At 40.8% G+C, this 21,849-nt stretch overlaps 1 protein-coding gene across 11 annotated transcripts in view; it reads left to right on the forward strand.

The window, feature by feature from the left end:
* si:ch73-103b11.2 (protein outspread) overlaps window positions 1-21,849 on the forward strand; it is a 52,321-nt gene that overhangs the window by 1,218 nt on the left and 29,254 nt on the right. For all 11 annotated transcript variants that reach the window (XR_008569473.1, XR_008569475.1, XM_054766683.1 and 8 more), the window contains exons 2-3: window positions 5,752-5,829; window positions 13,082-13,147. Coding sequence is in view for 9 of the 11 variants with exons in the window: in XM_054766683.1 (XP_054622658.1) it covers window positions 5,752-5,829; window positions 13,082-13,147 (144 nt within the window). In the remaining 2 variants the exon portion in view is untranslated. The remainder of the gene's footprint in view (window positions 1-5,751; window positions 5,830-13,081; window positions 13,148-21,849) is intronic.

Below are 21,849 nucleotides of genomic sequence, written 5' to 3' on the forward strand. Positions count from 1 at the left end.
AGCAACTATTAAATAATATCCTACAGTAGTAACCCTATATTAACTTAACTCTACAGACTTCACTGCTATCATTTGTTAAACATTAACTGGCATACAATGGTGAAAATACATACTGTGTGCTTGGGAGGCCAGACGCTTCACAATAACACAAAGACACAGTTGACTTTGCTGTGATGTTGGCTTGTTGCATATTGTACTGAGCAACCAGGACATACTGTACACCACGTCTACAATTCCATCCATCCATTTTCTATTGCGCTTAGGGTCACGGAGATATGCGGGAGCCTATCCCAGCTGGCTTCGGGCGAGAGGCGGGGTACACCCTGGACTGGTCGCCAGCCAATGGCAGGGCACATATAGACAAACCATTCACACTCACATTCATACCTATGGACAATTTAGAGTCGCCAATTAACCTAACATCCCTTTTTTTGGAATGTGGGAGGAAACCGGAGTACCCGGAGAGAAAACCCATGCACACACAGGGAGAACATGCAAACTCCACACAGAGATGCCCAAGTCTTCCCAATCTCCTGACTGTGTGGCCAACATGCTAACCACTTGGCCACCGTGTCGCCCGCGTCTACAGTTATTAGGCAATTTTCATTTTTGATTATTTGTTTTAACAATAACAGTGCTCTTGGACAATCCAATATGTTAATAAACCTCAAACTTGAATATTTAAGGAAGTGAGAGTGAGGTTTTGGCTTTTGTTGAGAATATCTCTGTGTGCCCAATTATTAGGCAACTCAAAGGAAAAACATAATCATAAACAAATAACACAAACTTCACAAATAAATATTTCTACTGTGACCAATATAGCCACCCTTCTTTTCAATAACACGGAAAAGCCTTCCATCCATGGAGTCTGTCAGGTTCTTGATGATTTGACCATCAACTTTTTGTGCAGCAGCAACCAAAGCCTCCCAGACACTGTTCAGAGAGGTGTACCTTTTTTCTTCACTGTAAATCTTACGTTTAAGGGCCCACAAGTACTCAATAGGTTGAGGTCAGGTGAGCAAGGAGGTCATGTCATTATTTTTCAAGACCTTTACGAGCTAGCCAAGCAGTGGAGTACTTGGATGCATGAGATGGAGCATAAAAATGCATAAAAATCACGATCTTCTTGAGAGATGCATGCTTTTTCCTTAACCACTGTGTTAAATAATAAGTGGCAGTAGGTTTGGGACTTGAGTTTGAGTCCATCTTCTACCTGAAAAGGCCCAAAGGACTCATATTTAAATAATTCCAGCCCTTACCATCTTGCTGGCGTCTGAGTGGGAGTGGAGCTCTCTGCCCATTGCTGGTGCAGCCACGGGCCCATCCCTCTGGTCCATCAAGAGTCACTCTCATCTCATCAGTCCAAAAAACCTTTGAAAAATCTGTCTTCAGATATTTCTTGGCCAAGTCATAGGCTTTCAACTCGTGTGTCTTGTTCAGTGGTGGTCATGTGTCAGCCTTTCTTACGTTGGCCATGTCTCTGAGCACTGAACACCATGTACTGTACTTCTGGACACTGCAGGTAGATTACAGTTCTGGAAAATGACCGCTTTAATGTAAAGAGCATTTTACAATGCCCAATGATGACGTGCAGGTTCTGACTGAAAAAGATGAGAAGCACGTTTATTCTTGGACCTAGCTCGTCTTAGACATTCTCAACACACACACGACACACTTCGGCCTTCAAAATAAGAACGCCGTTTGCCCCTTGTCGCATGTCATAAAAAATATCTTACATATGCAGTTTGAATTGCATCTGTGACTACATCTTCCTTAATCACAAGCACAGGCGTTACAGTTTGTTGAAGATTTTGTAGCAATATGTGTAGAGGGTGGCATCCCATTAGAAGTTAGCCAGGCTACATCCATTTCTCAATTACTGGACAAAATTCTCCATTGATGTATTGCACCAATAAATATAAGGATTTTTGCATTTAATGAACTGACATTTTATTCACTAACCCATAAAGCACACACGCTACGCTGGTAAAATAAGTGTAAAATGAGCAAATGTCAGGGTTTCCCCTTTGGGATTTTTGGAAGCTGTGGTGGTGGACTGCATGGGAGGGCGGACTGCTGCCACTGTGTTGTGCCGCTACTGCGTCTACATTTTAAATTTTTTTTATGACAAATAGCAATTTTTTTTCTGACTTATTTATTATGTATTTAACTTTTTTCAACTAGCTGAAAATGAACCGAGAACATTGCTAAACAAAGTTGCTGAGAGCGATGCCAACATTTAAATGGCACTTTATTTAAAAAGCACATCTCCACTCAGTGTGCTCATTTGTCATCAAATACAGGTGTCATGTTTGAATAGAACACTTATAAAAATACTAAGAGGTGATGCAAATATTCTTTGGTGAACTACTCAACATCAGGTGAGCTACTGCTAGCTTACATGCTACCTGTTGGAGACCCCTGTGATAGCGTCACTGTCTAAAGCTGTACACACTACGTGTTTCAGTTGCACAACTTCGACACACAACTAGTGTTTTGAACATAAGCCGTAAGTATTATAATGATAATGAGAGCAAGGTTAAGAGGGTATTCTGCGAAGCGAGTTTAGTGGGTTAGCGAGCTGTGTTGAGTGGAAAGCCGGACGTGTTCAGCAAAGGTAGCTCTCTTTTAAAGCAGCTGTGTCGTCATGGTAACTTAGGCTAGACTCATAGCCTGGTCAGGACCAAGGTTTGTTCAGGCTTTCAGCTTAAAATGTGCTATGAAAGTGACAGTGTTTCAATGTTTAACTAATTTGGAGATGGCGTCACAATTTATTTAGAACCTACAAGGTTCCAGAGGGGACATGGAAAAAAATAAAATCAATTCCTTGATATTATCCATCTACAAGTGAGGTAGATTTTCAGACGGCGGAGTACGCTATATATGCTCATGCGAGCACCAGACATAAAATGCAATAAGAAATATTAATAATTAATTGTTAGCAGATGTAAATGTCTTAGTAGTCCTTGCGTGAAAACTGAGCCTGTTAGTCTTCTTGTTACAATATTTGCTGGCGGAATAAACACTCTGAGGCATTAATTAACTGCATTAAAACACTAATTAAAAATTTAAAAAGTTGCCACAAAACACATCACATGCAAAACACTGCCATCTAGTGGTCGCAACAAGATACAGCAGATTAAAATATTTAATGAATTTATGACATCAAAAACGAAAGTGTTTGCTCCAATGTATTTATTTTTTAATTGGATAAGTGTTAATATCTCAAAGTTGTGCAATGTTGAGCGTTGATAAATGAAAAGACTAGTTCCAGTTGCATCTTGAGCACAAAGCCTGGGTTTGTGGAGCCACTTTCGCCGTATACCGCCTAAGTGTCCAGGGTGTAGCCCGCCTTTCGCCCAAAGTCAGCTGGGATAGACTCCAGCCTACCCCCGTGGCCCTAGTGAGGACAAGCTGCATAGAACATGGCTGTACTTCCTGGTGTCTATTGTCTCATCAGTGTAACGTTACTGACATGTAGAGACCAGTATAGAATACTACTCTACTGCCGCTTTTTATGGTTAAGGAGACTCACATATTTCCCATTGCACAGAAGCAGCAGGAAAAGCAAAGTGCACCAGTAGCAGCATGTGTACAATTAACAAACTTCAGCATATTCTGCGTAACCAGCAAAAAAATCTGCCATTATTTACAAGTAAATAATAGACTTCTGAATTCAGATTAATCGAAAAAATAATCAACAGATGAATCGATTATTAAAATAATTGTTAGTTGCAGCCCTAGTCCCCACTCTCATTAAACATGCAAAAACTGTGGGATTTCTAACTGTATATTTTTTGAATAAAATAATGGCACATATTTCCAAAATTGTTATCTCTTTACATAAAATGTGTTATTTAAAAATTATGTATTTTTTTTTATTTTTGTGTTTTTTTTTTTTTAAATTCATTGCGCCTGAAAATTACCCACGGCCCGGTGATTGGGGACCCGTGCCTGACAGCCTGCTAGGGGATATGATGTGCTCTTTTGCATATTAGCAAATACTGTAAGAATTCCACTTTTATAGAATTGGCTTCTTTATTTTATAATGTAAGATTGTCTACATCAACAAATGTAACCGTTGAATCAAATTTTTGTTTGTAAAATATTGCTTTGACCTTAACCTGTGTATCCATATGTGTATCAAATTGTTTACCACAAAGAGATTTACATTCCTAATTTTTGATGAAAACTTTTATCTGTGATTAATTGAGGTAACTATGGACAAAATGTGATTATTTGCGATGGAATATTTTAATCGGTTGACAGCCCTAATTCTGACAGCCTGGAATAGGAGGTCAGGAGATGGTTGCAACACACACATTTTAACTACTGAGCCATTGGAGGGTAAAATTTGACCTGGAATTATGTGCGTGTCTTTTTCAAATGGGGCTGCTGTCAGGTCACGTGAGGAAAGACTCGGTCTTTTTTTTGTTCCCCCACTTCCCCCCTTGAATTCTACAGTCTCCTTGGGTTTCAGGCATATTTGTCCAAGCTTCGACTCTGCTGATATCAGTGTGATTCCTTCCCCCATTATCAGAGAGATTCAAACCGCCGACAGTCGAAGGTCATGTTGGGGACTGAAAAATTCCTGTTATGTCATTTTGTTTACTTGGTGACTCTGCTGAGAAATGATCTGTACCTTCTATAATCAAAACGAAAGCGGATTTTATGGTGGATTATACGTGGCTTTACATGGGATGAAGTTATGACTGTAATCAAAACCCCTGACGGCGTTACCAGGTGGCCATAAATGTCAGAGCTTTTCAACTTGATTTCTAGCCTACTGTTTAATGTATTTCTTGAGGGCACCGTTGACTATGTAGAGGATTTATGCCTTATCATTTGAGCACAAACATCTTGCAACATTTCTCCCTATTCACACATAAACCAGCTGCGGTTAGGCAGGGCTTGTTTGACTCGAAATAACTGCTGACTACTCAAGTGGCAGGAGTTCAAGTATGTCGCAGAACTATTTTAGAAAGCCTGCCAGACCAACTCGCATTTCTGAAGTTAAAATTGCAAATTCATAGGCCACAAATGCTCTATGTCCGCTCTATCTCTCTCCAAGTTTCTCATCCACCTTGCCGTTTTTCTTACCGTCCCTCCACCCGCTCGTATGCTCAATTTAGAGGATCAGAGAGAAAATCATGTGTTTGGCCTTTCTCTTTCCCCCCGCCCCCAAGAACAGCATGGTGTTGTGGAATAAAGCCAGCTGGGGAAAGTAGCCTTTAGTCAACACAAGGCAGCAAGTGAATTTAACTAACAGACTTATTTTCCTGGCATTAATATAAAATGTATTAGTTTAGTTTAATGGTGTGGTCACTGAGAATGAGCTGTCTGCCAATGTAACCTCCAGTAATTTTTAGCGATGTCCAATCCACATTTTTGGGCTTCCGATCCAATTTTTTTTAAATAGTTTTGCCGATCCAATCCGGTACCGATCTTTTAGGTTTTTTTTTTTTTTATAATAGGCAACCAGCTTTGAGGCGCTTTACTGCACCTACCATGTTGGAGTGTGGCTCAGAGTTACAACCGTGATTTGGCAATCGGATTGGCCTGATCTCTTGGTCGAAGCTGATATTATCTGATCTTCAAAATACAGCAGGTCGGCAGTCGATTCCAATCCTGGAGATCGGATCGGGACATCTGTAGTAATTTTTAATAAGCTTAGTTTAATTAATTAAAAATAAGTTTAATTTCACGGTTTCATGGTTTGTCAACAACATAATTATGTCTTCTCATTGCCAGGCGAAGCCTGTTTATGGAGGATGGCTGCTCCTTGCACCAGAGGGAACCAATTTTGACAATCCTTTACACCGATCTCGGGTAAGTGTCTTCATTCAAGTGTCTTCTTTGCTGGACTTTGTGCCAGAAGTGATCCATTTTGGTGAAATCTGTTACATGTATTTTGGCTTTGTTTCAATCTGCGTCAAAGGTGATTGGTAAGGATGAGCATAGCAAGAAGCTCAGATGGCAGCAGAACAAATACAATTAGTTTAATAGCGTGTGTTGTCATTTCAGTATCCATACTTGTACCCTTAAGCTTGCTGTGGGAGTCTTACGATGAGAACAGTGGTTCACAAGCTATAATGAGCCAAATACTGAATGTATTTCTTGAACCCTGCTCCCTTAGCATCATGTAACAGGAGCCTCACTCTGTTGCACCGCCTTCTCTATCAACTCCCAAATAAAGCCGTGGTGGTGCATCCCAAAGCAGAGCTGGGAGAATGCGGGGGAGGTGGTCCCAGTTCTCACAGCCGCTCTGATGGCTTCCATATGTTTTTTTTGTTTGTTTGTTTGTTTTTTCACGCAAAACACCTCTGTGTTGTTTACCCATTGTATTGTCAACTGTTTGTCGCTGCACTTGTGTGTTAATGTTGTGCCTAGTCTGATTGGTTAGTTTATAACTGGCCAACAAACTGAAAATAAGATGAGGACTAAGATGGATGATGATTGTGGACTATCTTGGATGGAAGTGTCTTAGGACATGACAACAATGTTAACTTGTGATTTAGCAGCCCTTTGGGAACTTTCACTATTCTTTACAAAGAGCTGATCGATATTTCATGGATTTGGCTATGTTGCAATCTGAGCCCGGCAAATGTAACATTGGAAGAAAATGGTGTGTAAGTATACAGTACCCACTGATGAACGTATTGTGATAATGGTAGCAATAATAATGATAATAATAATAATAATAATAATACATGACATTTACATGGGATTTAACTAGGGATGTCCGATAATATCGGTTGGACGTATTAAAAATGTGATATCCGTATCAGGTTTTTCCTGATAATGACAAGTGATTTTCCAAAATGCTGCAAAAATAGACATTTTAATGTTCACATGGCCAGGATGACACATACAGTTTGTTCATACAGTGCAAGCCCACCTCATTTGCGCTTTCCACAGGCTCTCGTTTCCCTGTCCACTAGCTCCCCATATTAACATCTGGGACGCTAGCTGTTAGCCAGCTTTCAGTGAAGCCAATAAGCTGCAATCCCTGAAGGTCTTGGCGTTCTATGTCAGCTCGTCGATCTTGTTCGAAAGTGAATGCACGTTGCCCATGATAGAAGGTACCAAAGGCTTCACTTTCCACTTCCTTGCTAGCCGCTTAGCTTTCATTTTAGCTCCGGCTCTGATGCCTACCAATGTGGGACCTCGTGCTTATGACACGTGAAAATGGGCTTGAATAAACAAGTCTTGACTTGGACGAGTTATTATCCATAGGTTAGAATGTATTACCTATAAGATGATAATAGTAGGAGAACAAACAGGGCTGCTTGAAGGTCAGATACATCCTTTATCTGCAAGACAAAATCACATTTCCAGCAGCTATGCAAAAGTGTCCTAATAAATATAATCACTTAAAAATAAAACAAAGCAAAATAGGAGAGTTGAGAAAAATAAGAAAATAGAATAAGAATAAATAAATAAATACGAAACAAATAACTTCAGTTTCAATAATACTGTATATAATAAATAATAATATTAATGCATAATAATACATACATATATTATTATAATAACAATAATACATAATAAGTTAATACTTTTTTGAAAAGCAGCCAGTGTGGCAGTGCAGTGTGGAATATCTGTATCGGTTGATATTGGAATCGGATATTCTTATTTTTAACTAGGGATGTCAACCAATTAAAGTATTTAATCGCGATTAATCTCATTTTTGCCCATAGTTAACTCATAATTAATTGCAGATAGTAGTTTTGATCTATAATAAGTAGGGATGTTTTCTAGATTCGATATGCATTTAGATAGACGAGTTAAGATAAGATTAAAAAAACACATATTTAAAAAAAACAGAACATTTGATACCATTCGATAAAGTGCACGATACGAGTCAACTGATTTCTATAAAAGTAGCATTCTTCCAGTATTTTCAAATGTTTAAGAGCTCATCATATTGCCAAGCATGCTATAAGGCAGGGTCCCCAACCACCTGTCCGTGGGATATGTTCAGGCGCAATGATAAAAAAAAAAAAATGAATACCGTATTTTCACGACCATAAGGCATACCATATTAAAAGGCGCAGTCTCAGTTACAGGTGCTATTTCTGCATTTAACACATACATAAGGCACACCGTATTATTGGGCGCAGGTATGCACGCTAAAACATACCGTGTCGCTCAGAAGTCAGTGAGGAAGCGACAGTGCTTTATTTCTTTAGATATATTAAGAGCAGAACTCTCATTCAGTTCATCAAAGCCACTTGAAATCAGGATGGTCATCACTCAACACAACAGTCTCAGTCATGGTGCACAACTAAAAACATCACACAGCAACGCAAAAACAGACAAGACACGACCGATATTTTTGCAGAACAATAACTAACAACTATGTAGCTCAAACATGTAACTTTAAGAGCATTTGCACCAAAACAGAACCGCAAAGCACGCTGGGGAACAGGAAGTGCTCCCAGCGACGCTACAATAAGCTAGCATACATGCTATTGTATGTTTTTAAAAAGGCAGCAGGGGCAAAACTGAGTTCGGTTGTACTTTATTGAAGTATTTAACAATGTACTCACGTTATTTTTGATCAATCCTCATCCACAAATCCATCAAAGTCTACACCTTCTGTATCCCAAATGAAGAGCGGGGCAAGTTCTTCATCAAACACAGCAGGTTCCCTCTCATCATTGGCAGAGTCTTGTTGCCCTGTGGCTCCTCAGAAATGATGCAGGCTTTTGCGAAAGCTCGAACAGTGCATCAGACACTTTAGCCCAAGCATCCACAATCCATTCACAAATTGTGGCGTCACTCACACAACGCTGCCTCCCAGTCTTTGTGAAGCTGTGTTCGCCAGCTGTCATCCATCGCTCCCACGCCACTCGCAACTTCACTTTAAACGCTGTGTTTAAACCGATATCCAGCGGTTGGAGTTCCAGTTAGATGGCGCCGTTTCATAAAATATACTTGTATAACTACTGGGGGTGTGGACATTTAAAAATAGACTTAAATAAAAGTAAAATAATTTTTATATAACCTAATCACATTTTATTATTTTATTTTATTATATAGCCCAGAGGTCAGGGCTCCCGTCAAGCTGAAGGAGGAGGCCTATCTAGCATGGATGGCTTGTGGGACTCCTGAAGCATCTGACAGATACTGGCAGGCCAATCGGCATGCGGCTTTTGCAGTGGTCGAGGCAACGACTTTCGGTCTGCCTCGAAGAGGTTCTGGCAAATTGTTCCGACGCCTCAGAAAGGGGAAGCAGTGCCCGATCCACACTATTTACAGTGGGGACACGGGCCTGCTGACCTTGACTGAAGATATAGTCGGATGGTGGAAGGAATACTTTGAGGCCCTTCTCAATTCCACTGATCTACCTTCCATAGAGGAAGCACAGCACGAGGACACGAATGCGGACAGTTCTATCACTGTGGCTGAGGTATCTGGGGTAGTCAAAACGCGCCCCAGTAGCAAAGCTCCGGGGATGGGCGGGTTTCGCCCTGAATTCCTCAAGGATGTTGAGGGACGGTCTTTGCTGACACGTCTCTTCAACATTGGGTGGAAGTCGGGAACAGTACCTCCTGGATTGGCAGACCGGGGTGGTGGTCCCCCTTTTCAAGAAGGGTAAACGGAGGGTGTGTTCCAACTATTGGGGGATCACACTCCTGAAAGTCTATTTCAGGGGGATGGAGAGAAGGGCATAGCCGTCGAACATTGGCTACAGGAGGTGCAATGTGGTTTTCGTCCTGGCTCTGCATGGGGGCCTTAGGATCTCGTCTCTGCTATTTGCAGACGATGTGGTCCTGATGGCCTCATCAGGCTGTGACCTTCAGTGTTTACTGCGGCGGCTTGCAGCTGAGTGTGAAGCGTCTGGGGTGAGACTCAGCACCTCCAAATCCGAGGCCATTGACAGGTGGATCAGCGCAGCGCTGCAGTAATGCGGTCGCTGTACCGGACCGTCATGGTGACGATAGAGCTGAGCCGGAAAGCAAAGCTCTCAATTTACCGGTTGACACCCTCACCTTTGTTTATGAGCTTTGGGTTGCGACTGAAAGAACGAGATCGCAGATACAAGCGGCTGAAATGAGTTTCCTTCGTAGGATGGCTGGACTCACCCTACGAGATGGGGTGAGAAGCTCAGTCATCCGGGAGGGGCTCAGAGTAGAGCCGCTGCTCTTTCACATCGAGAGGAGCCAGTTGAGGTGGCTTGGGTATCTAGTCTGGATGCCTGCCTGGTGAGGTGTTCCGGGCATGCCCAGCCGGGAGAAGGCACCGGGGCAGACCTAGGACACGCTGGAGGGATTATGTCTCACAGCTGGCCTGGGAACGCCTCGCCTTGGTGTCCTCCCGGTGGAACTGGAAGAGGTGGATGGAGACCGGGAAGTCTGGACTTCCCTACTAAGACTGCTTCCCCCGTGACCCGAACCCGGATAAGCATAAGAAGATGGATGGATGTCATCAATTTTCTATGCCACTTATCCTAAAAAAAAAAAACCCACTCGTTATTGGGGACACTCGTATGCCAAAGTACCACTATATAAATGACAATAAAAAATACCGGCAATGCTCCACCTTCTCACTTCTCCTCGGCAGTCTACGTACGTACTCCATGACCACTCAGCTCAAAGTGACAGTAGATACAAATAACTTTGCTCTTATTGCAAGGGCCATCTGCCAGGGCTTTGAAGCTAAAATTACCATTCACAATATCCTTTTCTTTGTCTATTTCTACTCAATATTTGTTCCCGCTTGTGGCTCCTCATTCATAGCTGTGTTTCCTCCAACTAAGGTGTAGGAGGCTCAAACAGGATGTGCGCACGTTAATTGCGCGTCAAAAAAATAGTGCCGTTAAAGGAAATTTCCATTAACACATTCCAAATTTCCATTTTTAACAGTACGACATAATCACGGTTTGGTACATACCTTGGTTTTAATGTCTCCACTAATTCTAATTTATTTCTATTTATTATTTAAAAAAAAATGTAGTTTTTTTGTTGTGAGGCAAATCTTGCTGCATTTCTCATTTTCATTAGCATTTTGGATTTTTTTTTTTATTGTTTATTAAACTTTTTTTCCCTTTTGTGATGGAGTATTTTAGTAATCACATTTACCGAAATGCAGGGTTCCTATGCAGGTATTATTTGATTTGATAAATTTCCAGGTGTGTAAAAGTATGGAAAAATATTGATGTTTCTAAGACAGTTACCATTGTTCTGTTTTCTAGATTATAAAATGAATGACTTAAAAAACCCCCCAAAAAAAACAGAAACAGATCAATCTGTTTTTCTAAGGCGCTTGGTAGGGCAGCTAAGATGTTTGTCTGAGAGTGCACAGTAGGCCACGCATCCCGGAAAACATTTGGGAAGATGGACAAATTGAATGGCCAGCTCTCTAAACACAGTTAGTGGTTTGGTCCTCAACATGCAAAAATGCAAAAACGTTGATCTTTTTCCAAAGTCAAAGCTGATGTGTATGAATATCTTACTTTGCTTAAAACACAAATGTAATAGGTCTGCTTTCGCGGATGTAATATAATAATTTGAAAGACTGAAATCAAAGGATATTTACATTTACAATACCAAAATACTCGTTGATGAATTGGTTCATTGATGAATCATCAATTCATTGAATAATTGTTGCAGCTCTAATGATACACATCAATATACAGAGTATGGGAAAAGTCTGGAAAAAGTCTGGAATTTTGAAATGTCAAATCTGTACTGTGTGTCAAATCTGCTTGCTTTGCCTTCATCCGTTTGAGCCCGTGATGACAGCAACCTGACATGATGTGACCGAACTACAGCATTAATAATTCCATCTTGTATCCACGTTCACCATCTCTACTGAGCAATGGCGGCACACTGCTTTTCTCAAATCCAATTGTCTTTGTCAGTTTGCGTATTTCAACGGTAAGGTGACGTTTTCCTGACCTTAACAACTGAAGAGGGTCTTTTATAGCTCTGACTTGTCTTTGGCACTACAAAGAAGTTAGATTTCCTGTTGAACACTCAGTATGCTCTGTGTGGGGAAATCTGTAATACTCTTGACTGTACTGAAATATCTGATCATGAATACATGGACCGTTTCACCCCTAAAATTTAAAATATGTAGAGCTTTTCAGGATGCTTAGACAGGATCATTATTGTACATTGCTGCGTGCTATCTGCCTGTGCCTTTTAGTTATTACCTAGTGTCAAATAATTCATCATTCTGCCTGAAGACATCTTTCCGTTTACATTTGTGAATGAAGAAAAATCCGAGAGATGACGGGGGATTAAATGATCCTCAGCTTGCTTGAAAATGAGATGCGGCCCATACTACAAAGTTTTCCTGTCGTTCTCTTGCTAACATATGGCAAATGTTTACCAAAGGTTGGCTTGTGTGTGTGTGTGTGTGTGTGTGTGTGTGTGTTTGTGTGCGCGTGCCTGTGTCTTGCGCTTTTGTGCAATGGTACCATCTTTCTAAACTCGAATGTTATTGAGTATTTGATTTTAAAAAGGGTACTTTTTAAAGACGAGGTGCAAAAGCCCTACTTCATTTCAAATGTTGCTTTCCTTCCCTGAAGTGTGTGCACCAACCACTCCCAGAATTCCTGACATGCAAAAATTCTCAGTGAAAGTTCTGCTCTGTGGCTTGCATTTCTCTGCTGTGTCCGAAGACTACCTTGACCTTTATGTCAGGGGAAAGAGAATAAAGTCATCCTGAGCCAAATGTGGCTTGAAGAGCGGGGAGCAACAAATATACGCATGCTGCTAGAAAAACATTCACACTTCCAGCAGTCATGTGCCAGTTGTACATTATTCATTATTCATTCATTATTGAAAACGCTTGGCATCTTTTACAGTCTAGCAGCAAGGGACGAGTCTGAGGCACATTTTTTGGCAATGTTAATCCTAAAGGGTCACCCTGACCCCCATTGGGGATATTCTTCACCCTCATTATCTGTCTACCTTATAGGTTCATGAATTTTTGTTAGGGTTTATTTGACATGCACATCTTTCAACATCACCAATGTTAAAAGTGAATATGATTTTTTTTTTATGTCATTCATTCTGATATTGTTTTGCCAGTGTTAACACATGGGTCTCTCTTTTTTCACATGCAGAAATGGCAAAGGAGGTTCTTCATCCTGTACGAACATGGCTTACTTCGCTATGCTTTGGATGAAATGGTGAGTGAAACAGCATTTTCAAATTCATCGGGAGTTGTTCCCTAATAACTTCTTTTATGTCTTCAATCTGCTCTCACTAAACTTAATGGTGTCTTCTTGGGCCTTTATATCTTTTTAACCTGCTGGTAATGAAAACCTGCACTGTATCATACAATGGAAGGGGAAGTGACTGTGGCCCCTGAGACTCCTCTAAGGGGGTTCTTTTGAAACTGAAGCACAGAGTTTGCATTACAGCTCAATGCCACTGCACAAAAAGTCCACGCATTAAAAGACAGTACACAGTTTACAAAAATGGGATTTTTAGTGAGACGTGGATGAATACTAGTGTAACAGTACGCATAATCACTGTTAGGTATGTACGTTGTTTTTTTTCAGCTTGTTAAGCATGTCGTAAACAAGTAAACCATGCCAAGGTTACAGATGATTTATTTTTGCTACAGTAAGGGAACAAAATGTGAAACACAAAACTGCTAGCTTTTATGTATTTCACCGGGAAGGTGAAGTGTTTCCTAACAGAGACTTTATCAACGGAAGAGGGTTTTCAAGCTCTTGCTTATCCTTGGTACTCGTCTCATCACTCCTGCTAGTTAAAAGCTGGGCTGCACTGTTGTCTGTTTACACAGTAGGCACGTGATATAACATCACGTATAACATGAGCAGTCCATCCATCGCGCAATGTGTTCCGTGTGGGAACTTGGTACGCCTCTGTACTCTACCGAAAAATGTGATTTATGTATAGGGGTGTCTATAATTGATGATTGATGATTTGATTCAGAGGAGTCTGATTTGACTGTCAACCTCACCGTTGAATCGTATCAAAATGTCATGTGATCAAGATTGTACTGGGGCTGTCTTTGGCTAAGGATCTTCATAATCGAATCTGATTCATTAGATTTTGTCCCTAGTCCACTAATAGTCGAATATTGTTTTTTTTAATGGAGGAGTTTGATTTGACTATAAACTTCACTGTTGAATCATATGAAAATGTCAGTTGATCAAGATAGTACTGGGGCTGTCTTTTGCTAAGGATTTTCATAGGATTTTCATTTCAACTGTGCCCAGCTGAGTGGAGGAATGAATGAATGAGCGAGTGAACGAGTCAACGAGTCAAGGTGGTGAGGCGTTGGACGTACTGCCCGGCCGAGGTCCCGCCCTCGAGAGCAATTTAACTCACCGTGATTGGTTCGTTCAGCCGAGGTCCCGCCCTCGAGAGCAATTTAACTCACCGTGATTGGTTCGTTCAGCCGAGGTCCCGCCGTCGAGAGCAATTTAACTCACTGTGATTGGTTCGTTCAGCTCCGTACACGAAAAGTGTCATTCATATCAAAGTTGCGGGCCACACGAATATTTATCTTTCATATTAAGACGGGGGGCGCAAACTATCGTCCCGGGGGCCGCGAGTCTGAGACCCCTGGTGTAGGCTGCATATGCTACCACTCACGGATTTGTGACTCGTTAAGGGCATTAATAAAGTTGAATCAATACAAGTTGGTTCCATTCCCAGTGTCACAGTGCCCTCTACTGGTCAAGCTGCAAACTTACCTGCAAATACAAACACGACAGCCTCTCCTCCTCTCCATCTTCACTCGCCAAGAAGACAGTTCTGTCTCAAGGTATGTTGATGTATTTTGACTTGTACGTAACTTACAAATAACGTGTGTGAACGGGCGTCAACGATCGCATAACTTATTGCCTGCGGATGCGTGACGTATGAATCATACGTTGACATACGTGGAAAAGTTTTATGCAGGCACAAAATTTTTGGACGACTTAGACGTACTACGACATATGCCGGCATGCTTCCGCGTGCTGTTAACATATACAAAACTTACCCATAACTTAATGGACGTACGCCAGCGTATTTGCCAATTTTTTCATATGTTGGCGTAAGCTGGCTAAATCGTCAAGGTGTGATAGGGCCCTAAAAAAAAAAAAACAACAAAAACCCCAAAGCAATATTTAACAATTAGTTGACAAAATCGAACTAATCAGATTCAACTATGAAAATCTTTAGTCAAAGACAACCCTAATTACGAATACATGTGCCGTTGCACCCTTAATTAATACATAATGAATACTAATATATAATATTTATCATAATATTTATTATCTGTTCTAATGGAATTTACTTCTATAGCTTGTCACTGACTCACAAAGCCATTTTTCATTACTAATAAAAGAAGTGTAAATGGCTTGAGATGTGCTTAATGCTTGTACCGTAGTACTTTGTGAATGTGCTCAACATCCATACTAGCATAGAGGTGTCAAAAGGAATGAAGTGACACCACACATGATGTTGATGCAGAGTCATGTGATGAGCTCTTGTCTGTTTGTTTTGAAGCTTGTCCAAATATTATGCAAGACCATCATGATTACTTTGGGTTCTGAAAGAAAAACTGGAAAAAAACACCTCAGTGCCAGAAAGATCAGTGTTTTCTTTACTGGTGCTAGTTTAAGTTCAGTGTTGAATGGCTCATATTTTTGTAAGTTACTTGTTAATGTGCTCTTTGGTTCTGGTTGCACTGAGTCATGTGACTGAGCCGTGACTGACCCAGAAGCAGCTCTTTTCAAAGCATGGGACTGTATTATGGTGAGGCATCAGCATATCCTTTATTTGACATTTTCTTTCTACATGTGGCATGTTCTGGTAGAGGGTGTTTCATATAATAGATGCAGGATAGGTTTTAGTTTGGACATTGCAGGGAAATTGTGAAAGAAGGCTTCATGTTGAGTGGTGAGGTTATTATGCATCCCTACGGCAGGGTAGATATTTCTTCAGCAAGGTGTTACATCATCAGAGGCATTGCAAGAAATACTGCACAATGTCTTCCTCAAACTGGAGGCTGATTGAGAGGCACTAGTGAAGATGATTCATGAACTGAAGAAAAAGCTCACCCTTGTCCTCTGTTCGTTGTTCGCTGCATGTCAGTCATCGTCTTTTAATCTTCTTACTGAATGAATGATCAAAAGGGAAGGCGGTTTAAAGCTGGAAATATCAAGTGACACTAAATATAGATCCTTGTTTGTCTTGCAAAGACCATCAGAATAATGATTTGTGTTTTTATGCAACTTCATATCTTTCTTCTTGGCATACACGTATGGGGCAAAAATAGAATAAGTATGTAGTAGTATTTTAATCTGATGGCCAAAACTCAGTAAATATTCTATATCAAGGTTACATACACACATTGGTTTGCTTATGATTTCATTCAGTATGTCACATGGCTTTTGGTATGAATGCTAACATTGTAAATGGTGTTTTGTGTGCAACCATCAGGTCACATTTAAAGACCTCTAGCCTTCCCCCGATATAATGTTGCTCCAGACCACATCACATCTGAGAGAATGTTAGGCTTGTAGATGAGGTGGTGCCCCTTCGCTTTCCTTTTGGCCTAGTCTTATTTTATGTGTTTGTGTGTTGACTTTTAACGCAACCCAGATGGGCTGTGGTCCCAACCTTCAGGATGTGGCCCTGCTGTAAGGGGGGGGGTTTCCACAGCTGAAAACACGTTCGAATTGTATGGATGGCAAGGAAAATGCATTCTGTTACAAACTGAAGGGAAGGAGATGGAGAGCTGACATGCAGGACTAATGAGTCACTTCAGCTTTAAACAGGATTGTTTTTGGCACAAAAAATGCCGTAAATTCTGGTGTATAAGCTGCACCCACTGAATTTAGAGGAAAAAGAGATTTGTACATATATAAGCCGCACTGGACTATAAGCCGCACATATCCACATGATAAAAGAACTATCCATCCATTCATTTTCTATAACGCTTCTCCTATTTAGGGTCGCGGGGGCATGCTGGAGCCTATCCCAGCTAACTTCGGGCGACAGGCAGCGTACACCCTGGACTGGTCGTCAGCCAATCGCAGGGCACATATAGACAACCATTCACACTCACATTCATTCAGGAAACTGGAGTACCCGGAGAAACCCCCCCCCCCCCACACACACACGCACGGGAAAAACATGCAAACTCCACACAGAAATGCCCAAGGGAGAATCAAACCCGATCTCCAGACTGTTACTGTGTTGGCCAACATGCTAACCATTAGACCACCGTGCGGCCCATAAAAGAACTACTAATCGTTTAAATACTTATTTAACAGTCTGAGTCATGATGTCATCTTACAAAGAACGCTAAGCTCATCACACAGCAACTTAACACTCAAAGGTGCACATAAGCCATATACAAGTACAAACAAGTTCCAAATATGAGTTGAAAATGAAAAAGAACTTTTAAAGTTTTCCCATAATGCATTGCGCCTGAGCAAAGCATTTCATTGGAGAACAAGCGGCATAGAAAATGGATGTGTGGCTGGATGGCGCTGCAATGCTGCCTCTGTCCACCAGAGCTTAGCGGGAGGATGACATCATTGCAGCGCCCCGGCAGGCACCAATGAATGCGTTGATCAGATGAAATGCATTATGGGAAAACTTTAACATACTTTTTTGCCATTTTAAACTTGTATTGGTACTTTAAGTTGCAGGGGTAAAGGGTTGCAGGGTTCAAAGTTTAAGAAAAAAGTAGCGTCTTTCACACTGGAAATTACGGTAGTCTTGTGTCTAATGTAGTTTGTATTTGAGTCTCGTATTTGTACTCATTCACTTGCAGCGAACGACTGAGATCAATTTAAAGTCTCCTGTACTAAAATGAAGAGCAGCAACGATTAATCGATGATTGGATGATTCATCGATTCCCCAATTAATGTACGACTATTTTGGTAATCGATTTATCTTTCATTTAAAAATGTAAATATGTAAATATCCTGATTTAAACTTCTCAAATGTGACTTTTAAAAGTTTCCTTAGTCATCCATGAAAGCAGACCTATTATCTTTGCGTTTCAGGCAAAACGCGATAGTCACCCATCTTTGGCTTTGGAAAAGACCAATCAACATTCTTGCCTCTATCTGATATCTAGCGAAGCAAACCACTGCAGAGGTGTGTGTGTAGAGCGTGCTTAAGAACATTTCCACGCAAAGGATGGGATTTATCCACTTGTACTTTTGCGTAGGAAAATGCGTACATTTATGCACAACTCTTGCGTACACACAAAACATACAGTAGTGGTAGAACAGTGCAACTACAAATAGCTATGGCTGTGCCTGTCCAGCACAGGCCATATCATCTTACTACATGCTTCACAACTTGACCATCAAACAAGGCCCCCCAGTAGTAGTAGAGTGTTTGTGATGTTTGTCAGTTGATTGTTTATACAGTACTTCTCTACTTCAATTTCAGTGTCGGAGAAATTCCTTTTCCTCGCCCTCAATGCTATGATTTTGGGGAGGGAAAAAGTCCATTCATGCATTCTTAAAGGGATTGCTGCTAAGGGGTGGAAATTAAAAATGTGTTAAAAGTCTGATTCATCAATTAATCGAAAAAATAATCGACCAATTAATTGATTATTAAAATAATCGTTAGTTGCAACCCTACTAGAATGTAAAATCTGGTTTCCCAGGGCAACTGGTGCAGTTATTTGTTTTGGCAACATGTTTTGTCACTTATTCCAGCAAAAATTGTTCTAAGGCATGGACAGCAAGGGACAAAGCTATCTTTTTTTTTTTTTTTTTCTGGAAACCTCTTTCTTTTATATATCTTGACTGAAGGCAAACAAGACGAAACACTCATCAAACAAGCATCACCAGTTCCTGGACACCATGCAGAGCTTCTAAGTTGTGCGGCGACAGACTTTTAAGAACAGTCATGCAAGGTTGTGCACTGTGGCTGCAGGAGTGCAAGTTGAGTCAGCACACACAGTACAGCAGTCCCTCGTTTATCGCGGTTAATTCCAGAGCCGACCGTGATAAGTGAATTTCCACAAAGTAGGATTCCTTATTTATAAATCTAATATTTTTGTAGTTGGAGCTTAGAAGCAGCAATCTTGTGTGTCTCATTGAACATTACAGTAATGTGACTGACACCACTGATACCTAGAGACCTGTGTAGAATACTGCATAGCATCAACTAATATACAAATACATACAGCCATGGAAAAAATTATTAGACCACCTTTGTTTGTTCAGTTTAGTGATCCATTTTAATGCCTAGTAAAACTAAAGGTACATTTGTTTGGACAAATATAATGATGCGTCTGTGTAGGCTCTCAGTCGTACAGGAGTTGTCCATCGAGGGAAAGGCTTCTTGAGACGTCATCTGTACTTCTGTGAAGAAGGTGTCGGACGTTTCGCTCCTCATCCGAAGAGCTTCGTCAGCGAACTAATAAGTGCACACAACATGTCCAGAGAGCGCTCTCAACCTGTGGGTACCCGCGGTGGGCTTTTAACAAATGTCAAAAGAAGAGAGTAGGGAAAGAAACCCAAAAGCCCACAGAAGCAAAAAGGAGAGGAGTGGTAGTCCCTTATGTAGCGGGGGTCTCCGAAAAAACTCCAGAGGATCTTATGGCAACACAAAATTCCTACCTATTTCAAACCAGTAAATACCCTGAGACAAAAATTTGTGCATCCTAAAGACAAGGCTCCAAACCAAAAACAGAGCAATGTGGTCTATTCCATCCACTGTAAAGATGAGGAATGCAAAGAGCACTACATTGGGGAAACTAAGTAAATGCTCCAAAAAAGGCTTTATCAACATCGCAGGGACAATTCGAGTGGTCCTCAATCAGCAGTACATCTACACCTTAAAGCAACCAATGACTCTTTTGAGGACAGCGAGGTAAAGATTTTGGCCAAAGAAAACAGATGGTTTGAAAGAGGAGTAAAGGAAGCTATTTTTGTCAAACAACAGAACCCATCATTGAATCGGAATGGTGGTTTGAGGTTTAATTTGGACCCTGTGTTCAGCAGGTTACTGAGACCAAACCCCACAGCTCTTAGTTTTGCAAATGAGGTGAAGCCAGGGCCGAGCCAGAACAATAGATGCTAACGAGCCAGTATCAGAGTCGTTCATACCCAACTCAGGGGGCGACACTTCCCTTTTATCGGAGGTGTTAATAGCAGGAGAGGATTATACCACTACTCCGCCCAGGCTTAGTGTAAGGAACCAATAGAAGGAGGGTGTTGGCACACCAAATTACGCCCACTCTTACTGTATTTAAGGCCTAGGTTACCAGCACTTATTAGTTTGCTAACGAAGCTCTTCGGATGAGGAGCGAAACGTCCGACACCTTCTTCACAGAAGTACAGATGACGTCTCAAGAAGCCTTTCCCTCGATAAATATAATGATGATAACAAATATAGCTCGTAAGAGTTTAATTTAAATGCTGATATCTAGCAACTTCCATGGTTTTCTTGATAATAACCAAAATCACTTAAGTTCTTACATGAATAGCTATAGCATTGTACTGCCCAAAAAATTAAACTCTTATGAGTTATTTTTGTTGTCATTGTTATGTTTGTCCTAACAAATGTACCTTTTAGTTGTATCAGGCATTAAAATGAACAAGAAACTGAAGAAACAAGGGTGGTCTAACCATTTTTTCCATGACTGTAGAAGCCGTTTGCGCAATCAGAAATGTTATTTGAAATGTTTGAGACTGGGTGTGTGTGTGTGTGTGTGTGTGTGTGTGTGTGTGTGTGTGTGTGTGCACCTGTGATCAAGGGCGCTTGACTGAACAGGCTGTGTCAGGAACAGGTGTTCTAAGGGTCAGTCTATAACTGACTGGAAGTCTTAATGTGCTGTTTCTATTAGCAAGACTGCACTTTATTAGATGCCATCAGGTAGAAGTGTATCAGAGAACAACACAAAATCGGCTAAGAATCAAGTAGGATGCAGGCGCCAAACAGCAGCATCTCTCAATGGCTTGATTAATGGAGCAAATTAATTAACTTAATATATTATTTGCTCAGTCATATCTTAGATTTTTGAGTAGCGTGTTAACTACTGCTCTCCACCACTAATCAGTAACACACACCACTGGAAGAAATACTGCATCTACTCAGAGAAAGTTCATACTGTATATGACATGTTCTCCGAACCTGCTGACTATAAACCTGACAAGGGAGTCCAAATTTAAATTTGAGGTGCACTCAAAAGTTGCAAGTTTGTTTTTTTTTTTTACAGTGTACAGTAGTAGCAAATAAAACCATGCACTCACTAAACATTCATTTCAGTGATAACAATCGAGATGATTGGACACCATGATTTTTAGATGTCAATACAGAATTAACTTAAAGGGTCCCTGACATGATTCATCAAATTTACTTAAATATGTTATGTTGTTTGTAATTATGTTCTTCATATTTTGAAAGCGAACGGTAAATTTGCAAAAATTGCGTTTGTAGTTCATTGCGCAAGCCATGGGGAACTAGCTCGCAGCTCAGCCTCATTTCCGGAAGTGACGTCATTGGGGCGACACCGCTCAGCTAAAGCAGAGTAAACAATCTCGAGATAGTTCGTCGACTTTGTTCAGTATATTTTTCATCAAAATGGTAGTCATGCCAAAATGTTGTGTTGCTGCTGAATGTTCACAGTATGAATGTTCTGAGTGATGCTGTAAGTTTTTTTTTTTTTTTTTTTTTTTTTTTTTTTTTTTTTTCCTACCTTGAGTTATGTCCTTTGCAGTGATCATTTCACTCTGACTGCTTTGAGGGAACACCCTTACAAGAAAGAAACATTTGGCTTGAAAGTATGGTATAAACACATTTTGAAAAAGGATGCTATTCTGCCTGTACACAGGAAAAAACAAGACAATGAGAAGAATGACCACTACTTCAAAGTTGGCACAAGAGAGCC

The sequence above is a fragment of the Dunckerocampus dactyliophorus genome, chromosome 2 (genome assembly GCF_027744805.1).
Source record: "Dunckerocampus dactyliophorus isolate RoL2022-P2 chromosome 2, RoL_Ddac_1.1, whole genome shotgun sequence".
Lineage (NCBI taxonomy): Eukaryota > Metazoa > Chordata > Actinopteri > Syngnathiformes > Syngnathidae > Dunckerocampus > Dunckerocampus dactyliophorus.